Genomic DNA, 22,167 nt, shown 5'->3' with positions numbered 1-22,167 from the left:
AAGGTGCTGTCATGTGGCCTAATTTATGCCATCCGGGGGCCGTTGGAGGCTCACGGTATGATCACAAAAAATCAATATCTGTTAATTTTGCCATAGTATCAATTTATAAATTGAAGTATAAAAGCAAAAGAATAACAATACAAAAACTTGGATTGACAGAACGGGGAGAATCTTTCTGAAATGTCACAACTGTTGTTTACACATACGGGTATTGCGCTTGTTTACCCCCAGCATTGTGGGTAGGAAACAACATGGCGGCACCCATTCTGAAATGGAAGCGGGTGACAAACACGACGGGACCATGTCCTCGTCCTCGCCACGGTCATCGGGCGGTTTCTATCAAGGATTTAATGATTGTCTTTGGTGGAGGAAATGAAGGAATCGTTGATGAACTGCATGTTTACAATACTAGTAAGTGCAAAATTTGACGGGGCTAGGTTCGTCCAATATGGCGGCCTCTTGCTGAAGGCCGCCAAGCTTTTTGGATATCTTTTAAAATAGGCAAAGTCTGTTAGTTATGGACGAAAGGAGAGAGACGTTTCTATCATCTTTCTCTTTTGTGATAATTTGAATTAGATCAAACGCTTAGAAGTGATTGTTTTTTAGTCGGCGCCCTTCCAAAATCCAATATGGCGGCGCCCAACAAATGCTAATGAACGGACGTAAAAATTAAAATTTCTGTTAATAAAAATGAAGATTATTTTAAAAGCTGTACAAAGTTGATAGATATAGAGGTGGATAGTATTTTGGATAAGTTTGAAGTAAATCAAATGGGAGGTTTTTAGGATATTTATATTTTAATTTACCGCTGAGGGTTGCAGCCAATATGGCGTCGGTCGTCGGAGCCAAATTTGTTTTTGTCTCGCAGGTGCGAGATCTGACAAAGTTTTAATCTCATTAAATTGCTTTTTTATGATTGATTGGGGATCGTGATAACCATAGAAGTATTTTAGAAATTTACAGGTATTTAGTTGTGCAAAAATTGCTTAGCAGATATTTTTCTATACGGTGGGAGATGGACTCGTCGGTAGGTAGTGACATCTGGCGGTAAATTATTGAACTGCATATAATTTTGTAGCTAAGTAGTGTATGTGGTGTTTAAGGGTGGCAAAAGTCACACCCAGCCATCCCATTTGAAACAAACATATAATTCATTTTGTGTAAATGTATTTTCGAGCAATCATTTTTGCTGTCAACAGTATTGATTTGTTTCCTCGGTGTTGTGGTAGATTTTGGAAGATGTATAAATAAAGGGGAGGGGAGGGGGGTTAATGAGTAAAGCAGCAGGAATGGTTACAATTGCTATGATGGGGATTATTTATTTTCCAAACAAAAAGAAGCAATGAATAGTTGATCTCTTGCTTGCATAATTTTCATTTTAAGCCCATCAGATGGAACTAAATTAATGATGGAATACTTATGAAAATCTTTATTGTATATAAGAGGTGGACGTAATAAAAAGAAGTTTTGGAGAAAATTGATCATTTTCAGCTGTAGGTGGAAATTATTTAGAGCTGAGTTAATAGTTTCCTCGATTCTGTAAACAGGTCTGTTGTAAAATAATACTCATGAAAATTAGACCCATTTTTTTTCCAAGGGATTCTAAAAAGGGTACATATCTAATTTGCATTACTATGTGAGACATGAACCAAAGTTGCTGGTACCTCTGAATTATATAGCTTAGACAGATCCATCAGTAGTATGCTACATGTGTGTGGGTACTAGAATTAACTTAGTAAGATTGCATTGTACAGGATTTTTCTTTGTCTTGAGTCTTCACATTATCTTTTAGGGAAATACGTGCTGGTGTCAAAAGTTATATTATTAAAATTAAAGAAATTAACTTTTTTCATATAATAGTGATAGATATATATTCGGTTTGCCTATGAAGTAATCATTGGAAATTGCCCACTATTATGGGCTCTTAAAATAAGCACATGCTACTTAAGAGTATGTGTAAGAAATGAATACAAAGTCATATCATGAAGAAAACTCTTTTAAGGCTTGAATGTTTTGAATGAGTGAAGAGTAAGCATGGTAATAATTCTGCCAAGGAGGAATTAAGTAGAGAAGGAGTAAGATAGTACCAGCGTTACATGCATATGATAGAAAAAAGAATCTATTTTATTTCAAAATAGCTTAGTTTGACCTGTGCTGTCAGAAATTCTGAATTTACTTACTGGTTACTGATATGGTTTTCCTTCGGGGCATGCGGGGCTAGTTTTTCTGACTTTAAGTTTGAATTGTGAAGCCAGGAAAAACATTGTGAATAGCATTTTGTGGATTATCTTGTGTCCACCAGTACAAGTGAAAAGGGTATGCGATAAGTATGATGATAATTTTAAAATAAACCAACATATCTTTTTGAGTACATGTTGATTTTTTGTGCTATTTTTTATGTTGTGATAACCTGATGCCATGCAATATCTAGTTTAGTTGAAAAAAATATATTTGGTGTACTTTCTTTATTTTAAGAACTTAATTGTTAAGAAAGAAATAGCTGATTTTAAGTCGATTTTTTCTTTCAAGAAAATGGGAAATTTATATTGTTTTTTTGATGGAGGGGTGGGGTTAAACAAAACTACTGGCCAGCCCTTACACGGATCAAGGTTAAAGATAAGCAAATTTCTGTCTTAGCCCTGAGAAAGAGAGAATGGTGCACAACTTGGATAACATGTATTGCTTAGGTCAGGGCAACCCATTCAGAATACTCGCAAAGCTCTCTTTTAAATGAGAACTTAACTCATAGAGTATAATAGTGCGTGTTAAGTTCAGATGTGTGTTAAAATGTATTTTTTAAATTTACTTTTTCCCTTTTATGGATTTACTTGTTTTTTAAGAGTTGTCTCAAAAATGAAAATCGAAGATTGTACTATAAGTTGCTGATATAGAATGGAAAGCAGAGATTTATATTGACGGTGAAAGTGGGTACAAATTAATAAGGGAAAGCTTTGATGGAGAAGATGAAAGAATCATCTGAGAATGATGTATTGCATTTTGCCAGTTCTTTTAGTCTGAAGTGCAAAGTGCTACAGAAGTCATAAAAAACTTAAAATTCATGATCTACCCTTACACAGTGGGTTAATGCATTTAAAAAGAGCATACTCTATGTACATGGGAGTAGCCAGGATTTTAGAAGATGGAAAAATATGGAGGTCAAATTAAGTTTTTTTTTACTAAAATGGAATGCCCAGGCTCCATATATTAAGCTCCAGTGATGAAATGAAATTCTGTAACAAAAAATGCAAAAAATGACCAGCCAGAAATAATATGGAGACTCCGAAAGATAGCTGGTTGCCTGGCTATAATACAGCCCTGTCTCAGAAGAAACACTTGGCTAATTCACACCCAGCAGACATATTATTTATATCTGTTCACTTAGACTAAGCTGGATACCTTTTACTGCAATGCTCTTGCTGATGGGTTATATTAAAATATTTATTTCAGATTTAAGTGTGCTCACTGCAACAAACTTTGGGCCATTATGATTTTTTGCTTTTTTAGTCATTCAAAAAAAATTCTTTAAGTATCATTAACATTTTCACCAACTGTGCCTTCAAGAGCAAACAATATTCTCAGAAAAGTGACACACACTTTTTATCTTAAAGAGTAATACTAGCATGGACCATGATAACCCAGATGAAATGCCCTAAGAGCTGACTTATTTTTGAATTTTCATATCATTTGGCAAATATTCAACCTTTCAACAACTTGCCAATTTACTTGATAAACAACTGTTATCATCACCAGGGATTTCCACAGGGTTTGGGGTACAGAAAGTTTAAAATGTGCATCTATAATTTGATCATTGATTGAAGGGGAGTCCAACCCAAGCAAGCCCAACTGACCAACCCCAAAAATATGTACTTGCAAGCTGTCTTTCTGTCTTTGAAAATATAGGTCCATCCTTTGAGGCTAATGGTTGTCTATATGATAGCAGGATGGCTTTCTGGGGAAAGCCTTTATCACCATCATCATCAACCTAATGATTTCCAAAATTTCCTTCTTCCAGCTACCAACCAATGGTTTGTACCAGCAGTGCGGGGAGATATCCCACCAGGGTGCGCTGCGTACGGCTTCATCTGTGACGGCACGCGTATACTGGTGTTCGGTGGGATGGTGGAGTATGGGAAATATTCCAATGAGTTATACGAGTTGCAGGCCAGCAGGTGGGAGTGGAAGAGACTGCGGCCGAAACCTCCCAAAAACCACCCTCCACCCTGTCCGCGACTTGGTAAGTGTGGCCCTTAAAAAAGTTGGAATATTTTTTTAACATTTTAAAGAGACACAGAATGGACACAAAAGTTATGCTGTCTTTGAAGAAAATTTTCTTTTTTTCTGACAATTTAACAAAACCTAGGTCAGATCAGGAATAAACTAATTGACATAATCAGATTCCTTGATATGGGATAAAAGAAGTCTCAGGCGGAATGGAAATCCAAGTTTTCTGGTGATTTTAATCATGAAGCTGATCATTTTAAATTCAAATATGCTGTGCAGAATGCAGCTTCAGAGATTGACATTAAATGATGTCACTCAATTGCTGCTGAGGGCAACTAGGCTTAGAGATTGGGTTACTCTGTTCCACATTTAAAATTTTTGCCCAAGGGGGTGGATGAGTGGGGGGATATGTTGGTGAAATAAAAAACAATTTCCAGAATTATCTGCATCTACATGCGTGTCTTTGACTGATCGCATGTCTTAATAGGAAAATACATGATAAAACTATTTTTACTTCTGTGATGCCTACATTAGTCACGATTTGCATGATGCTGTGGGAAGATTATATTACGGGTTCCTTGAGATGGTGGTTTTATATCTTAATAAATAAAGATAGGGATATGGTAGATTTAAAGATCACTTCTCTCACTTGAAGGAGCAGTAAATTGTAGTTAGAGACATGCAGTGAGTTAGCACTCGGCAAAAAAAGCTGTCAGCAAAAGCCACCATACATTCTGTCTGCATGCATTCTGATCATCTGGTAAAACTAGTGAACCCAGTTTTCAGTATGAATTAGTCGTGTGGGTGCAGCTTAATGTCTAAAATTAACATATTTAAGATATTTACTTTTACAACTAATTCCATTTGTTATATTGCATTCATGTTTCATTCTGTCTTGTCTAGGGCACTCTTTTACTCTGCTGAATGGAAAGGGGTATTTGTTTGGTGGTCTGGCCAATGACAGTGAAGACCCTAAGAATAATATTCCAAGGTAAGGGCACATACTTCACGGTGTTTAAAAATATGTTACCCCATCCAGTGCTTTTTAGTGAAGGACTGGAATTATAGAGACTGTTACCAAGTAAAACCTGACCAGTAGTACAAACCATTAATTTTGAACTGTTGAATGACATGATCTGACTTGGGCTGTTATTATTCAGTGTTTAAAACGCTCATTGAATAAATGTGCACAGTTGACTCTGCATAACCAGTCGCCTTATAAATGTACTTATTAGTTATGTCAAACAAATCTAGTGGAACAGCTGCTTTTTTTTGGTATGAGCCAATATGCATTGATTTTCTGGTCCTGAAGTGTCAGAGTCCTGTAAAGTCTGATTTCTTTTTGTCTCACTGTATATTAGAGGAAAGAAAAACAATGAATTTGGACCCCTTTGTGTTTTTACAAACCACATTTTATCACAGGTTGCTGTGGTTACTTTCAGGTATCTGAATGATGTGTATGCCCTGGAGCTGAAACCTTTGTCTTCTCAGCTCAGCTGGGACTTCCCTGCAGTCAGTGGGCCACTCCCGCCCCCCAGAGAATCTCATTCTGCAGTTGCTTACACAGAGAAATTTGGCAAAAATCCCCGCCTCATTATCTACGGGGGAATGAGTGGCTGTCGCCTGGGAGATCTGTGGCAGCTTGATTGTGGTAGGTTCTTATACAGTAGTCTGTAGTTTCACAGAAGGAAATTTGTAAAAAAAAAAAAGAACGAAAGAAATGAAAACTGTATTATAAGCAGAATTGAAGAACTGAATGTACCCTTAAATGATGCCATACTTAATTACCTGTAACCAAATGTTCTTCTCCACATCTCAGATACACACACTTGGACAAAGCCAGTGATTCAGGGTATCCCGCCCCTCCCCCGTAGCTTGCACTCTGCCACAGTCATCGGCAACAGAATGTTTGTGTTCGGGGGCTGGGTGCCTCTTGTGATGGAGGATGCCAAGGTGGCAACCCACGAGAAGGAGTGGAAGTGCACGAACACGCTGGCATCTTTGAATCTAGGTATGAGCAAAGAAATTAATTTTTCTTTTTTTAGGGCAATACAAATGTTTGTGGTAGAGTACAGGTTTTTTTATAAGCAACAATTTTAATGAAATTGATCTATATTTTCAAATTATTTACATTTTGCTATTGTATAACCATCCCATCTTCATTGGATTTATTTTAACACATTTCAAATTATTCAGACTCAAAAATTGAAAAAAAAAAAATAAATAAAATAAGGGCATAAGTTCTGTAAAGAAGCTGACCCCATGTTCTATAATCTATACCCTATTCTTCCAGACACCATGACTTGGGAACCCCTGGCAATGGAGGTATTTGAGGATGCCCTCCCCAGGGCCAGGGCAGGTCAGTGTTCTGTAGCTATCAATACCAGGTTGTATATCTGGAGTGGCAGAGATGGCTACAGGAAGGCCTGGAATAACCAGGTATGGGAACAATATTGGTGGATGTGGTTATATTATTTGTAAGATGGTTTGCTTGCATGCCTTTAATTAACAAATGCTTAATTTCTGGTGAAGATTGTTATCTATTTTCTCCAAACTTATGAAAGTATTTTAAGTTCTAATGATTGCCTTATATGAATGTGAGTATTAATATTCATTTACCAATGAATATTAATACTCACATTAATATTCATTTACCAATGCGCTTGAAGAAAACATTAAGACTTCAAAAAAATTCCAGGTTTGTTTCAAAGACCTATGGTTCCTGGAGACAGAGAAGCCCCCAGCGCCCTCTAGAGTTCAGCTAGTGCGTGCCAGTACCAACACACTTGAGGTCTGCTGGGGCACAGTTCCCACGGCAGATGCCTACCTGTTACAGCTGCAGAAGTATGACATGCCTCCTTCCCAGGCTGCCACGCCCACCGGCGTCCCACAGACCAATCCCCTGGTGAAAGCTCTGACCCCCAATGCTATAGGGGGCGCCATGGTCAGGCAAGGTGAGTAGTCGTCATGGCAACCAATGAAGGCTTTGACATCTTTCGTTTCTAATTTTCCATTTCGTAGATGTGATTTAGGATGATCACTTTTGCTGTGGTTTTGTTTAACATTTTTTCACAAAAAAAAAGAGAATGTAGATTAATTTGACCTTTTATTCTGTGTGTGCAGTTGATTTAATAGATGAGTCACTCTACTGAAAAATAATTTGATTTCGTCTACTTTCTCATCACTTTTGATGAATACAATTGCCTAAGGATGTTTTATTCAGTGCCAGTGATGATATTTACCACAAAGATCTGATCTGTTTAATAGATAATGCACTTCAGCCATAACATAGAGCTCAGGGGATCAATGCTTTGTAGAATTCAGACATGATTACTGTGTTGAGAAAATCTTTATTGTATGTGAGTGCCCTTTGTTTTAGTTTTGTCATTGTCAACGTCCTCCTTCCTTACTAGTCCTCTTGTAAAGAGTAGCAGGAATAATTTTGGTCTGTTATCTTCCGATTGTGTTTCTTCTTTTTGAGCTCAGTCTTTTCGATAAAGCTGTACCAGAAAATTGTTTTCTGTTTACTAAGAATAAATTGGTTATCAGAGATATGTGAACAGTAAAACAATGTTTTTCTTTCAGCACTGTGGCTTTACTCACTGAGTTTTTCATTTTCTATTCAAGCATATCAATCAGCAAGGTCAAGTGACTCTTCTAGTTTGGTAATTCTTCCCACCCTAAAGAAAGGAAAAAATCCTCATGTCCTGTCATGCTCTTTTATCTCTTTATTCCTTAAAGTAAGTTACATCATAGAGAGTCCATGGTCTCACTTTAAGCCAGACCACTAGCCCCCCCCCCCCCCCCCCCCCCTCTCCTATCTTATCTCTCACTACCCCTCTCTCATTGCAGGCATTCAAACAATTCGTCCAGTAGGGGGCACCACCACACTGGCTGCTACGCTCGCCTCTACTGCACACACTATACGAGGTTTGTGCAACATTTCTCACTATGCATGCTTTGCTCATTAATATATTTCAGCTATTTCCCCCTTGCGATGTTTTCATCTCCACTTGGTGGGTGTTTCCACTTCAGTAAGAACAAGAGCCAATGATTAAGCTATTGTAGCTTACTATCTAGCTTGTAACTTTCTTGCTAAATTTTGAAGGAGAAAAAAAAATCTTATTCTGGTTTAATTTATAGAATAAATATGGAACAAGTTGAAATGGTGTTTGGTACCACCAATCTTCAAATTGTTAATTCATTGCATTATAACTTTGTAAGTCTAATGGAGATTTTTTTTTCTTCTTACGTGATATCAATGAACTGGATGAATCAGAACATCCATGCCCTCATATAAGTTTTTTTTTTTTTTGGGGGGGGGGGGGAGTTGACTTTTTGCCAATAATATTTTGCAATGAAAAGATGCACCGAAATTGTTCCTCAAACATGACTTGTCAATTCTTCAGTTGTGGCTCTTGCTTTGAGGACTTCCCAGTTCGTTTGTCTGTCCAAACTTCTTTTTAGATTAGTCGGACATCAGTTAAGATGATGCCTTTATCTTGGAGCTGGTGGCGGTGATGAAATGTACCCGAATGAGAAAGTTACCTGAGAAGCCTTTGCTTTTTATGCAAGATTTCCAGCAAAAAAAGATCATTGATAGTTTTACCTCGTGGTTAAGAGGGTTCAGATCTCTCATAATTAATTGTACAATTAATGGACTTCTCTTTATTAATGGAAGTTAAGATTGGATCCAGAAATCAAATAAAATCATGTGAGAGATAAGCATCTTTTCTTTGTGCTCAAGAAGATGTATTAAATGACTTATTAGAGACTAGATGTGTTTTTTTTAAAAGAAGGTGCAATTTCTAAGGTTCTTTTTTATTTATTTATTTATTTATTTATTTATTTATTTATTTATTTATTTATTTTGTGCTTAGGTATTTTGTTAACCATAATAAAGAAATTTTAACTCGGGGATGCATTTATACACATATTTATATTGGGTCTCTAATAATTCCCTGCTATTTTTTCATTAGTTCATTGTTTGGATCATTAGTAGATACATATTTCTTTATTTTTGCAACCTTGACTAACAATGTATGAAACAGAGTTTTGTTTCCTTTCTTATTGAGCACTTTTTCCTTCAGTTGTAAACAAACTTCATTTTCAGCAAACTGGATGGCTGACTAGCTGTTTTAAAATTACAATTAATTTAAACTAAAGAGATCTCCCATATTTTTTCTATGCTACATTTTATGATAACTTACACTTATTCCTATTTCTAACATTTGACTGTACAACAGTCACTATTTATTTTTGTTCACTGAAAAAGAATTGCCCCAATGTTGTTTAAAGAAATGAAATGACATGACTTTCTAGTTTTCTTTGTAGCAGCATTATTTTCTTGTAAATATTATTATTATTATTATTATTATTATTATGCTATATTCCAGTGACCCCAGCAGGCATGACGTCCCCTACTGTGATCAGACCAGGTCTGAAGTCAGGTGTGACCACAGCATACAAGGTGGTGGGGACTGGGCCCAACGCTCAGGTGATCAATGTCACACAGAAACAACCTGGAACACCTGGCACACCTACAGTAAGTAGTGACAGTGTTGTTGTTGTTGTTGTGAGTATCGCCATTATTGTTGTTGTTGCTGTTGATGATGATTATGATGAAAAGGGGCCAAAAATATCATTTTGAGAAGTAGATTTCCAATAAATACTGAGAGGAAAGGAGGGGTGGGTCTGGACCCCATGCCATATATTCAGACTTTTTCACAAAATGACAGTCTTATCCCTGTGCTGGTGAGTGTCAACCCTGATGTAAGGGAGACTTCAAAAACTACAAAGCATGAAGGAGGTAGCTAATGTGCTTTTTGGCATGTAGTGGGTGAAAAAAGGTGCTCGCTTGACAACGTAGATTTTTCCCTTTCTCATGAAAAAATTTTGTCATAAAAGAAATTTAGTGAACATACATGTCACTTCTTTGTCTTGGTTTTCCTCAGAGAGCAGCCCAGATGTCATCTAGAGGGCCACTGGCCTCAAAAGACCAAGTCAGAATATTAAAATATAAATTATTTATTTATTTATCATTCAGAGTGGTAGTCAGGGCACACAGATGAGTGGTATAGCAGCGCTGGCAGCTGCAGCCGCGGCAACACAGAAGATTAACACCACCAGTGGCTCCACCACCACCACACCAGCCAGCGGGATTAAAGTGGTCACACCGACCATAGTGACATCTACAGGAATGACAGTCAAGTCTGTGCCACGTAAGTAGGAAGACAAAGATATTTTTTTGTGTATGTCTGTGCGGGAGGGAGTGGCAGATCTTTTTATTTTCACTCCATATAGGATGAAGTCTTTTAAAGATATATAAAAACTAGATTTGTTTTTGATGATAAGAATGAGATTTGTGTCACCCAAGTTTCAGTGTAGCATAAAAGCTTTCTCTCTCTCTCCACAGAATCCCCGGGCAGCCAGACAGTGAGGATGGCTAACCCCACCACCATTCTGAAGCCTGGTCAGCAGAACCTCCAGGGCAAACAGATCATCACAGTCCACAAGACTGGAGTGACCTCCTCCAACCAACCCCAGATTGTCACACTGGTCAAGACAACACAGGGCATGACAGTCGCCTCTGTAAGTTGTCATGGTTTTATCATCCCTCCATCTGTCTATCCATCCACCCATTTATTTATTTTTATTTAAATATTTATTTATTTATTATTGGAGGAGGTTTAGGTTTTTTTTTCCAATACCATTTCAAAATTTGAATATTATAGAGGCCAATAAAAGCCAGGGTGGTAAAAAAATTAAGATTAGAGGTTCTGAATTTAGATGATATTGCTCATTTGTTCAGGTAAATGTATATTATTGCAGAGTTAAATTCTCCTAGGCCTTTGGCAAGTTATTTGTTGGAATAATATATTGCCTGAAGACGTCAATATTTTTCCCAAAATATTTCGCTGAATTTTAGAGTCTCGTTTTCTTGTTACAAGCAGAAGTGTCAAGTTGCTTAAAATATTCTGTTAAAACATTTTCTGAAAACATTGCACTGTTTTACAGTGCCTCTATATCTTGTGTTTTTGTACTTATCTTTACCTCCTTAAGGCTTCAACTGAAATCCACTGAATGGACTAACATCCTGTTTATCTCAGTGGAACTTGTTCGAGGGATGAAAAGAATAATGTAAACTACATACACTTTCTTTGCTTTTCTCTAGATGCCCAAAGTGACATTACTTCCACATAAGTCCACCACTTCAACTTTGGCTCATCTTGTCGGCCAACCTGTTCAGGTTAGGGCACGTGCTGTACACAGTATATATATATATGGTTTTGTATTGACGGCACCAAGATATGTTACCAGGCTGGTTGCATGTTTGTATTCGGTGGTTGTGAAATCTTTGCATGTCATATCTGCTATGGTTGGCATCTTCTCTTTTTCCTTTGAAATATAAATGAAATTCGAGGCCCCTACTTAAAAGTTCATGATAATTTATTTGAAATGACCTCCGAGCTCTATCTTCTAGATTTGCTGTACATATCAAGTTTTCTCTCCAGCATTGCATGAAGCATGGCACATCATCAGTTATGTACAAAGTTTTTTTTTATGTCAAAACATTTGTGATACAATAAGCACTGCAATGTTTATTGACAATTATATCCTTGTATTGATTCTTTTAAGGGATTTCAGTTTTTATTTAGCATTGCTTTGTAATGGGTGTTGCATCTTGTCCCTGCTTCAACTCTCTGTTGTATATAGGATGATCAATGGTCTATAACTGTAGAAATTTACTTGTTCATATTTTTGCACAGTTCCCTGTTGATTTCTGAAATATAAACAGCGGTGATCCTGTCTTCAAACCCCTGCATTTTACTTGATGTTCAAGGCAGCTGTTGAGGCTTTCTGTGAAAGTGTTGGTCTTGGTAATCCTGGTTTTCTTAAGTTCTGTTGTGCTCACTTATTTGTGCCTTGGTGGTAGATTAGAGGGAAATTGTGGCCCGTACTGCATGTTGTAGGAGAGGACGGGAAGACGAGCTTAGAATTGTCTCCAGGTCGTGCTGTTTTTACAAAGACCTTGACGTAAAATGCATGGTATTAATCTTTGTACTCTGTACACCTTAGAAGTCATCTTGGTGATAGATGCTTTGGCATGGCCCACGTATTTGTATGTTATTTCTGTATATCGTTCTTTTTTTAATCTGTAGATTTTTTTAGTCAGGTGGATTTTTTAACATTAAATGTTCTAGGAGAATTCCTTTTACATGAAAATGAAAAAAAAAGAGATTTATGTTCCCATGAATATGAATCCAAAACATTCACTGACTCACTTATTTTTATTTTTTACTTAGTACAAAAGTCACTTATTAGTAGAAACTTAAGCTTGTTAATAGGAAATTGATAATGGTTTTCTTTAAAAAGATGTGACTGGAAATATTCTTTTACACTGCACCACTGCACTATCGTGCAGATTTTCACATAGAAACAATGATATTTTGCTCTAAAAAAGCATGCCTCTTCTGCAGTCGCCAATGTTATTAACATTTTCCTCTTTACTCTCTTCAGAGCAAGTCTCAACTTCCCCAAGGTGCTACGATAGTCAAGCTGGTGACGACTCACGGCAGTTCTGGCAAGCCCACTGCCATCATCACCACCACACAAGCAGGCCAGACACCCTCCACTATCCTGGGGATCAGCAGTGTGCAGCCACAGGTTGGTGATGTAAGAAGATTTGTGATTGGTGAACTAGATGTGTCTTGTGTTTTGATTGGTTGTAATTCAGTTGCAGGGTCAGAGGTTGAATGTGTAAGAAGGTTTGTGATTGGCAGATGGAATAGGATAGACGTGTGGATTGTTTGATTAATTGCATATCCATTGCAGGGGCTGTTTGGGAGGGTAAGGGGATTGAATCGAAGTGAATGAATTTGTTAAAACAGGTTATGCTCCTTGCATTTCAGAGCACAAATACAAAGACAGGCACAACAATCCTCAAGACCTTACCCACATCTATGATCACGGTGGGTGGGAAGCCTAACGTGGGTACCATCAGTGGTACCCCAGGCAAACAGACCATTGTCATAGCGGCACCGAAAAATAGTGCTGGTACCACAGGTGCCACCCCAACCAAATTTATCACGACTATGCCAAAGTTGTCCACTCCTACTTCATCGCAGCAGATCATTGTAGTGAATGCTCAGGGCTCTACCAGTCAGCTGTCGAGTCCAGTAGTGGTGACAAAGCCAGGTAGGCGGAGAGAAAAAAAACGAAAAAAAAAATGTTTTAGCCATGTTATATACACCTTAGAAATGCCATCTTTTCAAGTTTATTTGGACATAATTATAATAATGGTATTTATATCTCATATAGCACATTCCATTTTCGTACATTTCAATACACTTTTTAAAATTATAAAAATTAAAAATTACCTCACTTAAGTACAGACTTAAAAGCCATGCATTAGTCTTTAGCTAAAGGACATAGTATATTTCCAGTAACCATGCATCATCTCTCATTCTTTCCTCCATAGTGATGACTCAGGCCAAGACGGTAATAACCACTCCAGTCAGCAAATTGGCAGCACCTAAACCGGCAATATCTATCATAACACAGCCAGGTGAGTGTGCACTGTGGGCCCAGGAAGCCATTGTGTTGGATGTGACAGTGTGCTGGAGTGTGTTAGATGTGACTGCAAAGTGGCAGTCTGATGAATTGCTAGCCAAGACTAGATACAGTACAAGATCCATCACTGAGAAAGTCATAGTCGGGACACGTTCTTTTCATTTAAACTCAGTCCAGTATGTTGATTTCTGTGTATAGATTTTTTCAAATTCTATTTTATACATATAATTCTGTATGTAGATATATAAACTCAACTGGATATAAAATAAGCCTGAAAAACTAACCATTCAAAGATACTTAAATGTTCTGCTACAGCTGCAGCATCAACTCCCTCAGCCACAATCAGCACAGGGACAACAGCAGTCAGTGCCACTACATCCCTGGCAGCAGCAGTAGTATCAACCCCAAGCACCAACATTACCCCAAGTAGCAGTCTCCTCACTGCCACAGCCACTCCAACCGCAAACAGCAGCATTTCCTCAACCAGCCTCAGTCTCTCCCTATCAGCCAACTCCATATCAGCTCAGCCCCCAGCACAATTATTTGCTATGGACGAATCCGAGGGGGCGACAGAGGGAACAACAGCAACATCAACAACTGCAGGCACAGCAGTGACAGCAGTATCAACGGCAACAACAACAGCAGCAACGACGGCTGGGACAACACAAGAAGCCAGCAATGTCAAGGTCGAGGAGGACAAAGAGGGTCAAGGTCAGGACCCCCAGCAGAGCAGCAGTGCTGCCCCCACACAGCCAGCACCCGAGAGCATGGATACTGTCCCTGCCGCTGACACCAGTGGTGAACAGGCACCAGCTGAACAGCCCATGGAGACAAGTCAAGCTGAGGAGAAGCCTAGCATATCAGAAGGTAATTGAGTCATTTCCTGTTGTTTCACTATATACCATTGTTGGTTTTACTTTATGAATTTTCTCTATAGGACTGATTTGCTTCATTCATGTCACGACAGAAAGGAGTTTGTGGTGGCTTTGTTAAATTGGTTATGGCCCTTTTGTTATTGTGTTTCATGTATGTAATACTGAATGGTGATTGTACGCATAGAAGATTGAACAATAGTTTATGTGCAAAGATGGCTATCAAATTATTCAAATGCTTTGATCTTACATTTTTAAGAAAGGGGTCAGATCAGATTATTTGTTGCTCCTTGTATATTGCTGTACTATTTTGTCACCCTTCCATATTTTGCACTTTCAAATATTGTCCATCCATATGTCAGCTTTGACTGGCTTGTTTTCTTTTATCTTTTTTACTTCCTTTGCTGTATTTTAAATTGAAAATATCTTTTGTTTTTTCAGATCCGTTAGCGACCTTGGCATCGGCAGCCATCTCGTCAGCAAGCGGAGGTCTGACTACTGCCCCCGCAATAAAGCAGGAGCCAGATGCCAACGGGGCAGCCAATGGGGTCAAGGCTGACACACAAGACAAGCCTGTAAGTACTCAGGAATAGATTCCATCCTCGTAATAGTGCAAAAAGCAACTGGCTAAAAGGGGAAAAGTTCGATCCTTTTTTTTAAAGTGAATTAATATGTATTTTAACTGAAGCACAAATTTTCGACCCTTCTTCAAAGTTTCTTGTTCTCATGTCCAACTTGCAGTGTGAACTCAAGAAGTTACACTGTGATAGTAGACAGAGTGACTTGTTAGAATAATACTTGAAACATTTCTTTCTTATGCATAACAAACAGCTTTCTTCATGGCTGTGAAATGTGTCCCTCTGAAAGAAGGATAAATGTTAGTCTTTAGATGCTTCTATCCAATGGCAAGTGGTATGCCAGAACATTTCTGGAGTAGCTACAGCAATATTCTTACACTATCTTACTCATTTCAAAATCAGTTTTATGATGTAAGATATTTTGTTGATAATTTAAATTTGTCAGGCCTATTTATCTATCAGAGAATAAAAGTTCCTTTTAGATTTTTAAAAAAGGTTTATCACCATAGAGAAAAGTAGTGTAAATTGATTATAAATTGTTTTTTTTTTTCTTTCTAGTCTGAGTCTCCCAATAAGCCTAGTGGGTCAGTGAAAAAAGACACAAACCAGTGGTATGATGTGGGGATCATCAAGAGCACGTCCACCATAGTGTCCCACTATCATCTACCCTCTGAGGCGGGCCAAGGAAATGGAGACGTAAGTTTTTATGAGAGGTTGAAAATTGTTCTGGAAAGAAAATATTGTGCTTGAAAAACAAAGTGGACAGATGATAATAATTCTGGGTTTTTCCATCAGAATCAGTGCAATGGAATTGACAGATGTTAGTTGTGGAAGATTGAAATTGTTGGAATAGAGTAAAGAAATGGATAATACTCATAAAATCTTGGCTAGATTCGGTGGCAGAATTTGAACATATTTACCTTCTTGAATGTAATACGTATTAAACTGCAAAAAATAAATGATTTTTATTGCATAATCATTCATGTTTTTGTCATAATCATGTATTACTTAACTAGCCAATAAAGTGGATATATATCAGTTGATTACATAATTTTCATTGCTTTTCCTATGTTTCTCCCCAGGACATAGATGTAGTCAGCGTGCCAGACCATTCTGTGCTAAAACGTCAGGAACTTCTTCCAGGGACGGCCTATAAATTCCGCGTGGCGGGCATCAACGCCTGCGGCCGAGGTCCCTTTAGTGAAATATCTGCATTTAAAACTTGCCTGCCAGGTTTCCCTGGGGCACCCTCAGCAATTAAAATCAGCAAAGTGAGTATTGTAAAACATCTGATTGCTGAATTTTGTTTCTCTACTAGGTACTACTAGTGCAATGATGAGATTTATTCAGACTTTTGGGGGATTTCTGCCTTTTTTGGGAGCCAGGTGGCCCCATGCCATATTTTCTGACTTCGAATGGCAATCTCATTCCTGGTTTTAGGCACTGAATTGTTAAGAATAGGTGGTCTGTTTTAGCTGAAAGTTGGTGTGCATGTTTATGTAGTAAATCACTAGGATCAGTTGCAATTCTAAGGATGGCCTTCTCTAAAATTATAGCTTTTATATTTATGTTATATGTTATTCTAATATTTGTAAATTTTGAGCCTAGTGAACACTTCACTTTCTTAACACCAAATTATTTGAGTTGAAAGTTGGTGCATGCATTTAACAGAATATATTTTTTGATGTTTTTGAAACTTTTTAACTTTTGTGTGGCTTTTCATTTTTTCAGAGCACAGACGGAGCCCATCTATCCTGGGAGCCCCCACAGAACACCGCAGGCAAAATTATTGAGTACTCCGTATACCTGGCAGTGCGCAATGCTCAAGTGGAACAAAAGGCAGGCATGCCAGCACAGCTTGCATTTGTACGGGTTTACTGTGGCCCGAATCCATCGTGTGTAGTCCATCAGAACAGTCTGGGCTCCGCACATATAGACTACACCACCAAGCCTGCCATTATATTCAGGATAGCAGCCAGGAATGAGAAGGGGTATGGACCAGCAACACAAGTCAGGTGGCTACAGGGTGAGTAGGATTTTTTTAAAAAGTTTTTAATTCTTTTGTGAATGCAAGGGTGTAAGTTTTGAAAATCAAAAAAAATATGTATAAGCAGGCATATAGTGTGCAATATTTTCAAAGAAGGTGCCATATCTTCTAGCTGTTTTTTTGTATGTGTGTTTCACATGTCTGTCACTCTCTATGCCTTTCCAATTTTGTAAAGATATCAAAATGTTAACAGTTGAGCCTATTTTCCATCTTTGGCAGACACCTCCAATGCACCAGCAGTTCCAGTAAAAACACCAGTGAAGAGACCAATGCCACTTGGAGACAGGTGGGTATTTTCGATTAATTTTATATATATATATATATATATATATATATATATATATATATATATATATATATATATATAAGTGGTTACGATTAACTTGATACCATTAAACCAGCCTCAGATCCAATGGAGGTGGGGCAGACAACAAAGGGAGATTAATGCGGCTGTCGGTGGTAGCATGATCATAATAAAATGGCTCATTGGCAGTGGTCAGGCAAAGTAAGGTCGGCTGAGCTTTAGCAGAAACATGCACCCTGAGTTCAAACATGACTAATAATATTATATAGTATATAGAATCCTGCCATCGTCTGTGCACTTGGCTTGACACTCACTGTTATTATCAGGTGCGTGTGACTTGGGGATAAGAATGTTAGCTTTGATGACATTTATGTGGATAAGATTACATGAACAATACACACTTAGGGTTGGTTTGCAAATAGTTCTTTTGATAACTCGTGCTGCTTTCCACTTACTGCAGTATGTGGATGTTAATGTTGTTAATGTTTAATTGTACCAAGTGGTAATAAAGACAACCAGTCCAGTGCCTCTTTAATTATAACAGAAGTGTATTTTGATATATTATCCTGACAGGAACTTAATAATAATGGAAACATAATTAGTTTCAAGCATGCTATCCTGACAGGAACTTTATAATAATGGAAACATAATTAGATTCAAGCATGCTATCAGCTTTTGTTCTTTTTTCATCTTAGATCATTTGTTTCAAGGTGAACTCTCAAACTATAATTTGATAATCAGATGTTTCCTGAATTTTTTGTCAATAGTTATATGTTTAATTTAATGAATTCATGGAATAATGTTAGCATGTTTTAGGCAGATCAAGATTTATAGGATACATTCTAGAAAAGGTGATATACATATTAAAGGGATAATAACTCTTCGTTTTGGTCAAAAAATGAATTTTTATGGAGTAAACAAAAATTTTCCCATACTTACCAATGGTTAACGAATCCATTTCTACATTCAAAGTTAGTCCCTGTTTTTTTTCTAAAAAGTTTGGTTTTTTGTTAAAATCTCTTAAGAAATTATAACAGAGTATAGCCATCAATGGAGGTCACATGGTCTGAAGACAAGCTCAGATATCAGAATAATAGCTATAACTGCTGTTTTTGTGGTAAAACAGAATATATTATATTTCTATGAGTTATTCACAATGTTTTTATTGTGAAAAAAAGACCTCACACGAAGAGTCATTATCCCTTTAATAAGAAGGGAAAAAGAAAATCTAGTGGAGCATAATGACCCATTTGTATTTTTTCATAGTAAACCTATCTTTAGGCAGATCAAAATTTATAGGATACATTCTAGAAAAGATGATATACATATAAATAAGGAAGGAAAAAGAAAATCAAGTTGAGCATAATGATCCTTTTGTATTCTTTCACCATAAACCTATTCTAAATGTGTTGAAATAAAGGGAAAAGAAATTGAATTTGTGCATAACGTTTTATTTTATTTTCTTTCACAGTAAACCTATCCTAAATGTGTCAGTGACACAGGGAGGCGCAGCTCAACAAGCCACCAAGAAAATCAAACTAGAAGGCGAGGGCGATGGCCAGTAACCAAGGCAGGCGTGGGCACTTTCACGTTTTGCGTCATGTGGGACATAATTTAAAGTTGCTCATGGTGGAAGTGTGTGTGTGAACTTTTTTTTGTACAGATCTGCATTGTACAGGTACTCTTAAACCTTCCTTGGCACAGATGGTGCCACGGAAATTGTACAGTATATAAATAAATAGTTTATTAAAGTATATCAAGGTATCGAATGCAAACAGGTTGCATAGCATGAGCCTGAGACAGAAATGAGCGTTTTTATTGACCTTCCTGAAGAATTCTGTAGAATGTGTATAGGGATTGTTGGATGTTAAGAAATTTGGAAGTCTTTGAGATGTTTTGAAGGGAAGAAGATCTTCACTTAGCTCTAAAGGTCTTGGAAAGAAAATTTAAGATCTGTTGGGATAATATTACATTGAATGTTAAAAGTAAGACAGGTTGTCCTTGAATTCAGTACATATGTGAGAAAAAGTTAAGATATTTGAATTTCTAAGTGTCAAATCACCATGATAGCAATTAGAGAAATGACGGTACAGCTAAGGGAAATACATATTTTTGACATTGTGACAGAACATTCCAGAAAATTTCCACACATCCCAAATAGGGTCCCACGATTTGACTGCCAACATTTATGATTGGTGAATTTACCACATCAAAGGCATAGGAGGCAAATGTTTTATATCATGACAAGGCAGGCTTTTATAATTAATAACCATTATGTGAATTCAAGATGTATAAATGTGTAAAACATTTTAACTTCATTAGTAGTAGAATTTTTTTTTAACACCAAAAGTTGAGTCAAAGTCATTATGGTTTGGAGCGGCAAGGAATTCTGCTGGAAGAAAGGAATTTTGAAGATAAACTGGAATTAAATATATTCGAATATTGTGATTGATGTAAATGATGAGTGAATATAGCAGAGTTGTCTTGCTGCTTAAAGAGAAAAAACGGAAATAAAATGTGATTAAAATGTGTATCATGAAGGAGTTGGTACCTTCAATTTGCCCCCTATGCCTGAAGAAAAAAGGTATTTTACAAAGAATTCACCAAGACCAATTTTTTTTTTGATGCACTAACACTGCATTTGATTGCATGCTCTGAATTATTGATAAACTTTTCAACTACACAGGCAAATAACAAGTCGGCCTGATTATATCTGTGGTCATTTCATTTGCTGAAGGTGCTAGAACTAGAAAAAAATTAGGTGAAAAAATACTGAACTGCTGGGTATACAGATACTGTATAATGCTTACATTTCGTGTGAATAACGATATTCTACATAATCAAATTCTTGACAAGAGCAGTTCTAAGATTGTGGGCATTTCTGTAGACGTGAGTTTTAAAACCCTCCTTGTGTTACAGCAAAATGCTGTATTGGTTTCTGAGGTGCTTCCAAGAGATGGAGAGATTTCTGATAATGCAAGCACTCCTGCAATTTCTTCCCTTTTGACCAAAATTCTTTTTGGTGGTTTCAGATTGCTAGAGTTATACACCCTTGCAATATTTTGGATCATTATTCTGAAACGTATAATTTTATGAGCAGCCATTAGAAAAATTTTTTTAAATAATTTCAGAGCTTTAGCACTATCATTGTTGGTTTCTAGGAAAAATGGAATTAACATTTATTTTTCTCATTTAAATATTCACTTGAGGGGTGAATTGCATTTTTTCCACTGTAATAAATACTGTAATTAGTCTTAAGTTAAATTTTTTGCTTTATTTATTTAAAAGAATGCTACTGTCGCCTCATTATATGACCTGTATTTGTAGGATTTTCTTGGTAAACTGTATTTTTACATAACATTCTCTTTTTTTAGCTAAAATGCATGTTATGATATCATTAGTCTGTGCAGAACAGTGATTACATTTCTAAAATGTATTGGTAGCTGTTCTAACTTTTTGTGAAATATGTAGAGTTATTATGCCTATCTATTGTGGATTTTTACAGCAATCCAGCCTAATCTTGACTGACTTCAAAGTGTCTAGAAGCAAAATGTTCTTTGATACGTGTTAGTTCTATGTAAGTACGTAGCACAGATTTAGATAAAAAAAAGTATAATTTTATATTCATGCCCGTCACCGGGAAATGAAATGTGAGTACTAGGTTATGTGTACAAAGGTAAAGTGTAGTATATGCAGAACTTGATATAAAAAGCTGTAAATATTTTCCTGTGCTTTGTAGGTTAGATCTTGCGTAGTTCTCGTCCTTTTCTGGAGTCTCAGGAGATTGAGAAAGGAAGGTAGAGTCCATGTTGCCAAGGATTTTGTGAGTTGAGTTTTCAGAGCCAGGGAAACTTGTTTTAAGAAGCAACCAACTTGAATTTTATTTTAAGATTTGATTAGAAAGTTTAATTCAAGTTTTGAACTTTTAAAACTTCTGATTCTTCAAACGCTCTTCACCAGACAGGAGATGGTCAAGGAATGGGTTTTTTGATCTAATTTTTAGTAAGATTGAGTTTTGGCAAGAATTATACTGGGTTCTTTTAGGGGGGATTCTAAACAATATTTGCCAGACCTATTTCAAGCACATTGTAATGATGTTTTGAGAAATCCTTTCAATCTTTGGGATTCTATGGATCTTTTTTTTTTATTTTATCTCTTTTAGTGACTGATGGAAGATGGAAGTAAGGGAAATTTAGAGTAATGTTTGTATATCTTTGAATAAACTATGTTTTTTAATATGTATACAACTCCACTGTGTTTTGTTGTCAATGGATATTTGTTTGTTTGCCAGTTAAAATTTAACACTCAAATTTTAATATCTAAAAAAATATGTAAAAAAAGTTTGGGTTTTTTTGGGGGGGTTAAGTTCAAGAAAGAAATTATAGTAGGTTTACATTTTAACAACCATTGGAAATTGTTCACATTTAAGAAGTGTTTTATGATTCTCTGAATTGAAATTAAAAAACGGGAAATTAACTTTAACGGATTAAGAGATTGGGTGCCTCTTGAAATTTAATCGGGAAAAAGAGCTAGTTTGTTGTAATAGCTTAAGTCTTGCCAACTCCATGATCC

At 36.8% G+C, this 22,167-nt stretch overlaps 1 protein-coding gene across 5 annotated transcripts; it reads left to right on the top strand.

The window, feature by feature from the left end:
- Nucleotides 1-215: 215 nt before the first annotated feature.
- Nucleotides 216-21,842, top strand: LOC106180476 (host cell factor 2). 5 transcript variants are annotated; one of them, XM_013564462.2, is made up of 22 exons: nt 216-411; nt 4,013-4,234; nt 5,125-5,212; nt 5,664-5,872; nt 6,041-6,232; nt 6,515-6,660; nt 6,920-7,175; nt 8,074-8,151; nt 9,618-9,766; nt 10,268-10,442; nt 10,637-10,812; nt 11,396-11,470; nt 12,742-12,888; nt 13,134-13,419; nt 13,703-13,789; nt 14,110-14,661; nt 15,108-15,241; nt 15,803-15,940; nt 16,327-16,515; nt 16,976-17,270; nt 17,511-17,577; nt 19,067-21,842. In XM_013564462.2, exons 1-22 carry the CDS (start codon nt 252-254, stop codon nt 19,158-19,160), a joined length of 3,915 nt encoding a protein of 1,304 aa, XP_013419916.2. In that variant the 5' UTR covers nt 216-251; the 3' UTR covers nt 19,161-21,842. The 5 variants fall into 5 exon arrangements, with proteins under 5 accessions (XP_013419916.2, XP_013419915.2, XP_013419918.2 ...); XM_013564461.2 differs by having other exon boundaries at nt 12,742-12,897; XM_013564464.2 differs by lacking the exon at nt 8,074-8,151 and having other exon boundaries at nt 12,742-12,897.
- The last annotated feature ends 325 nt before the right edge of the window (nt 21,843-22,167 follow it).

Source organism: Lingula anatina, chromosome 6 (assembly GCF_051362555.1).
Source record: "Lingula anatina isolate TDL-2025a chromosome 6, LinAna3.0, whole genome shotgun sequence".
In the NCBI taxonomy this organism is placed as follows: Eukaryota; Metazoa; Brachiopoda; class Lingulata; order Lingulida; family Lingulidae; genus Lingula; species Lingula anatina.
This window is presented reverse-complemented; position numbering and strand designations above follow the sequence as displayed.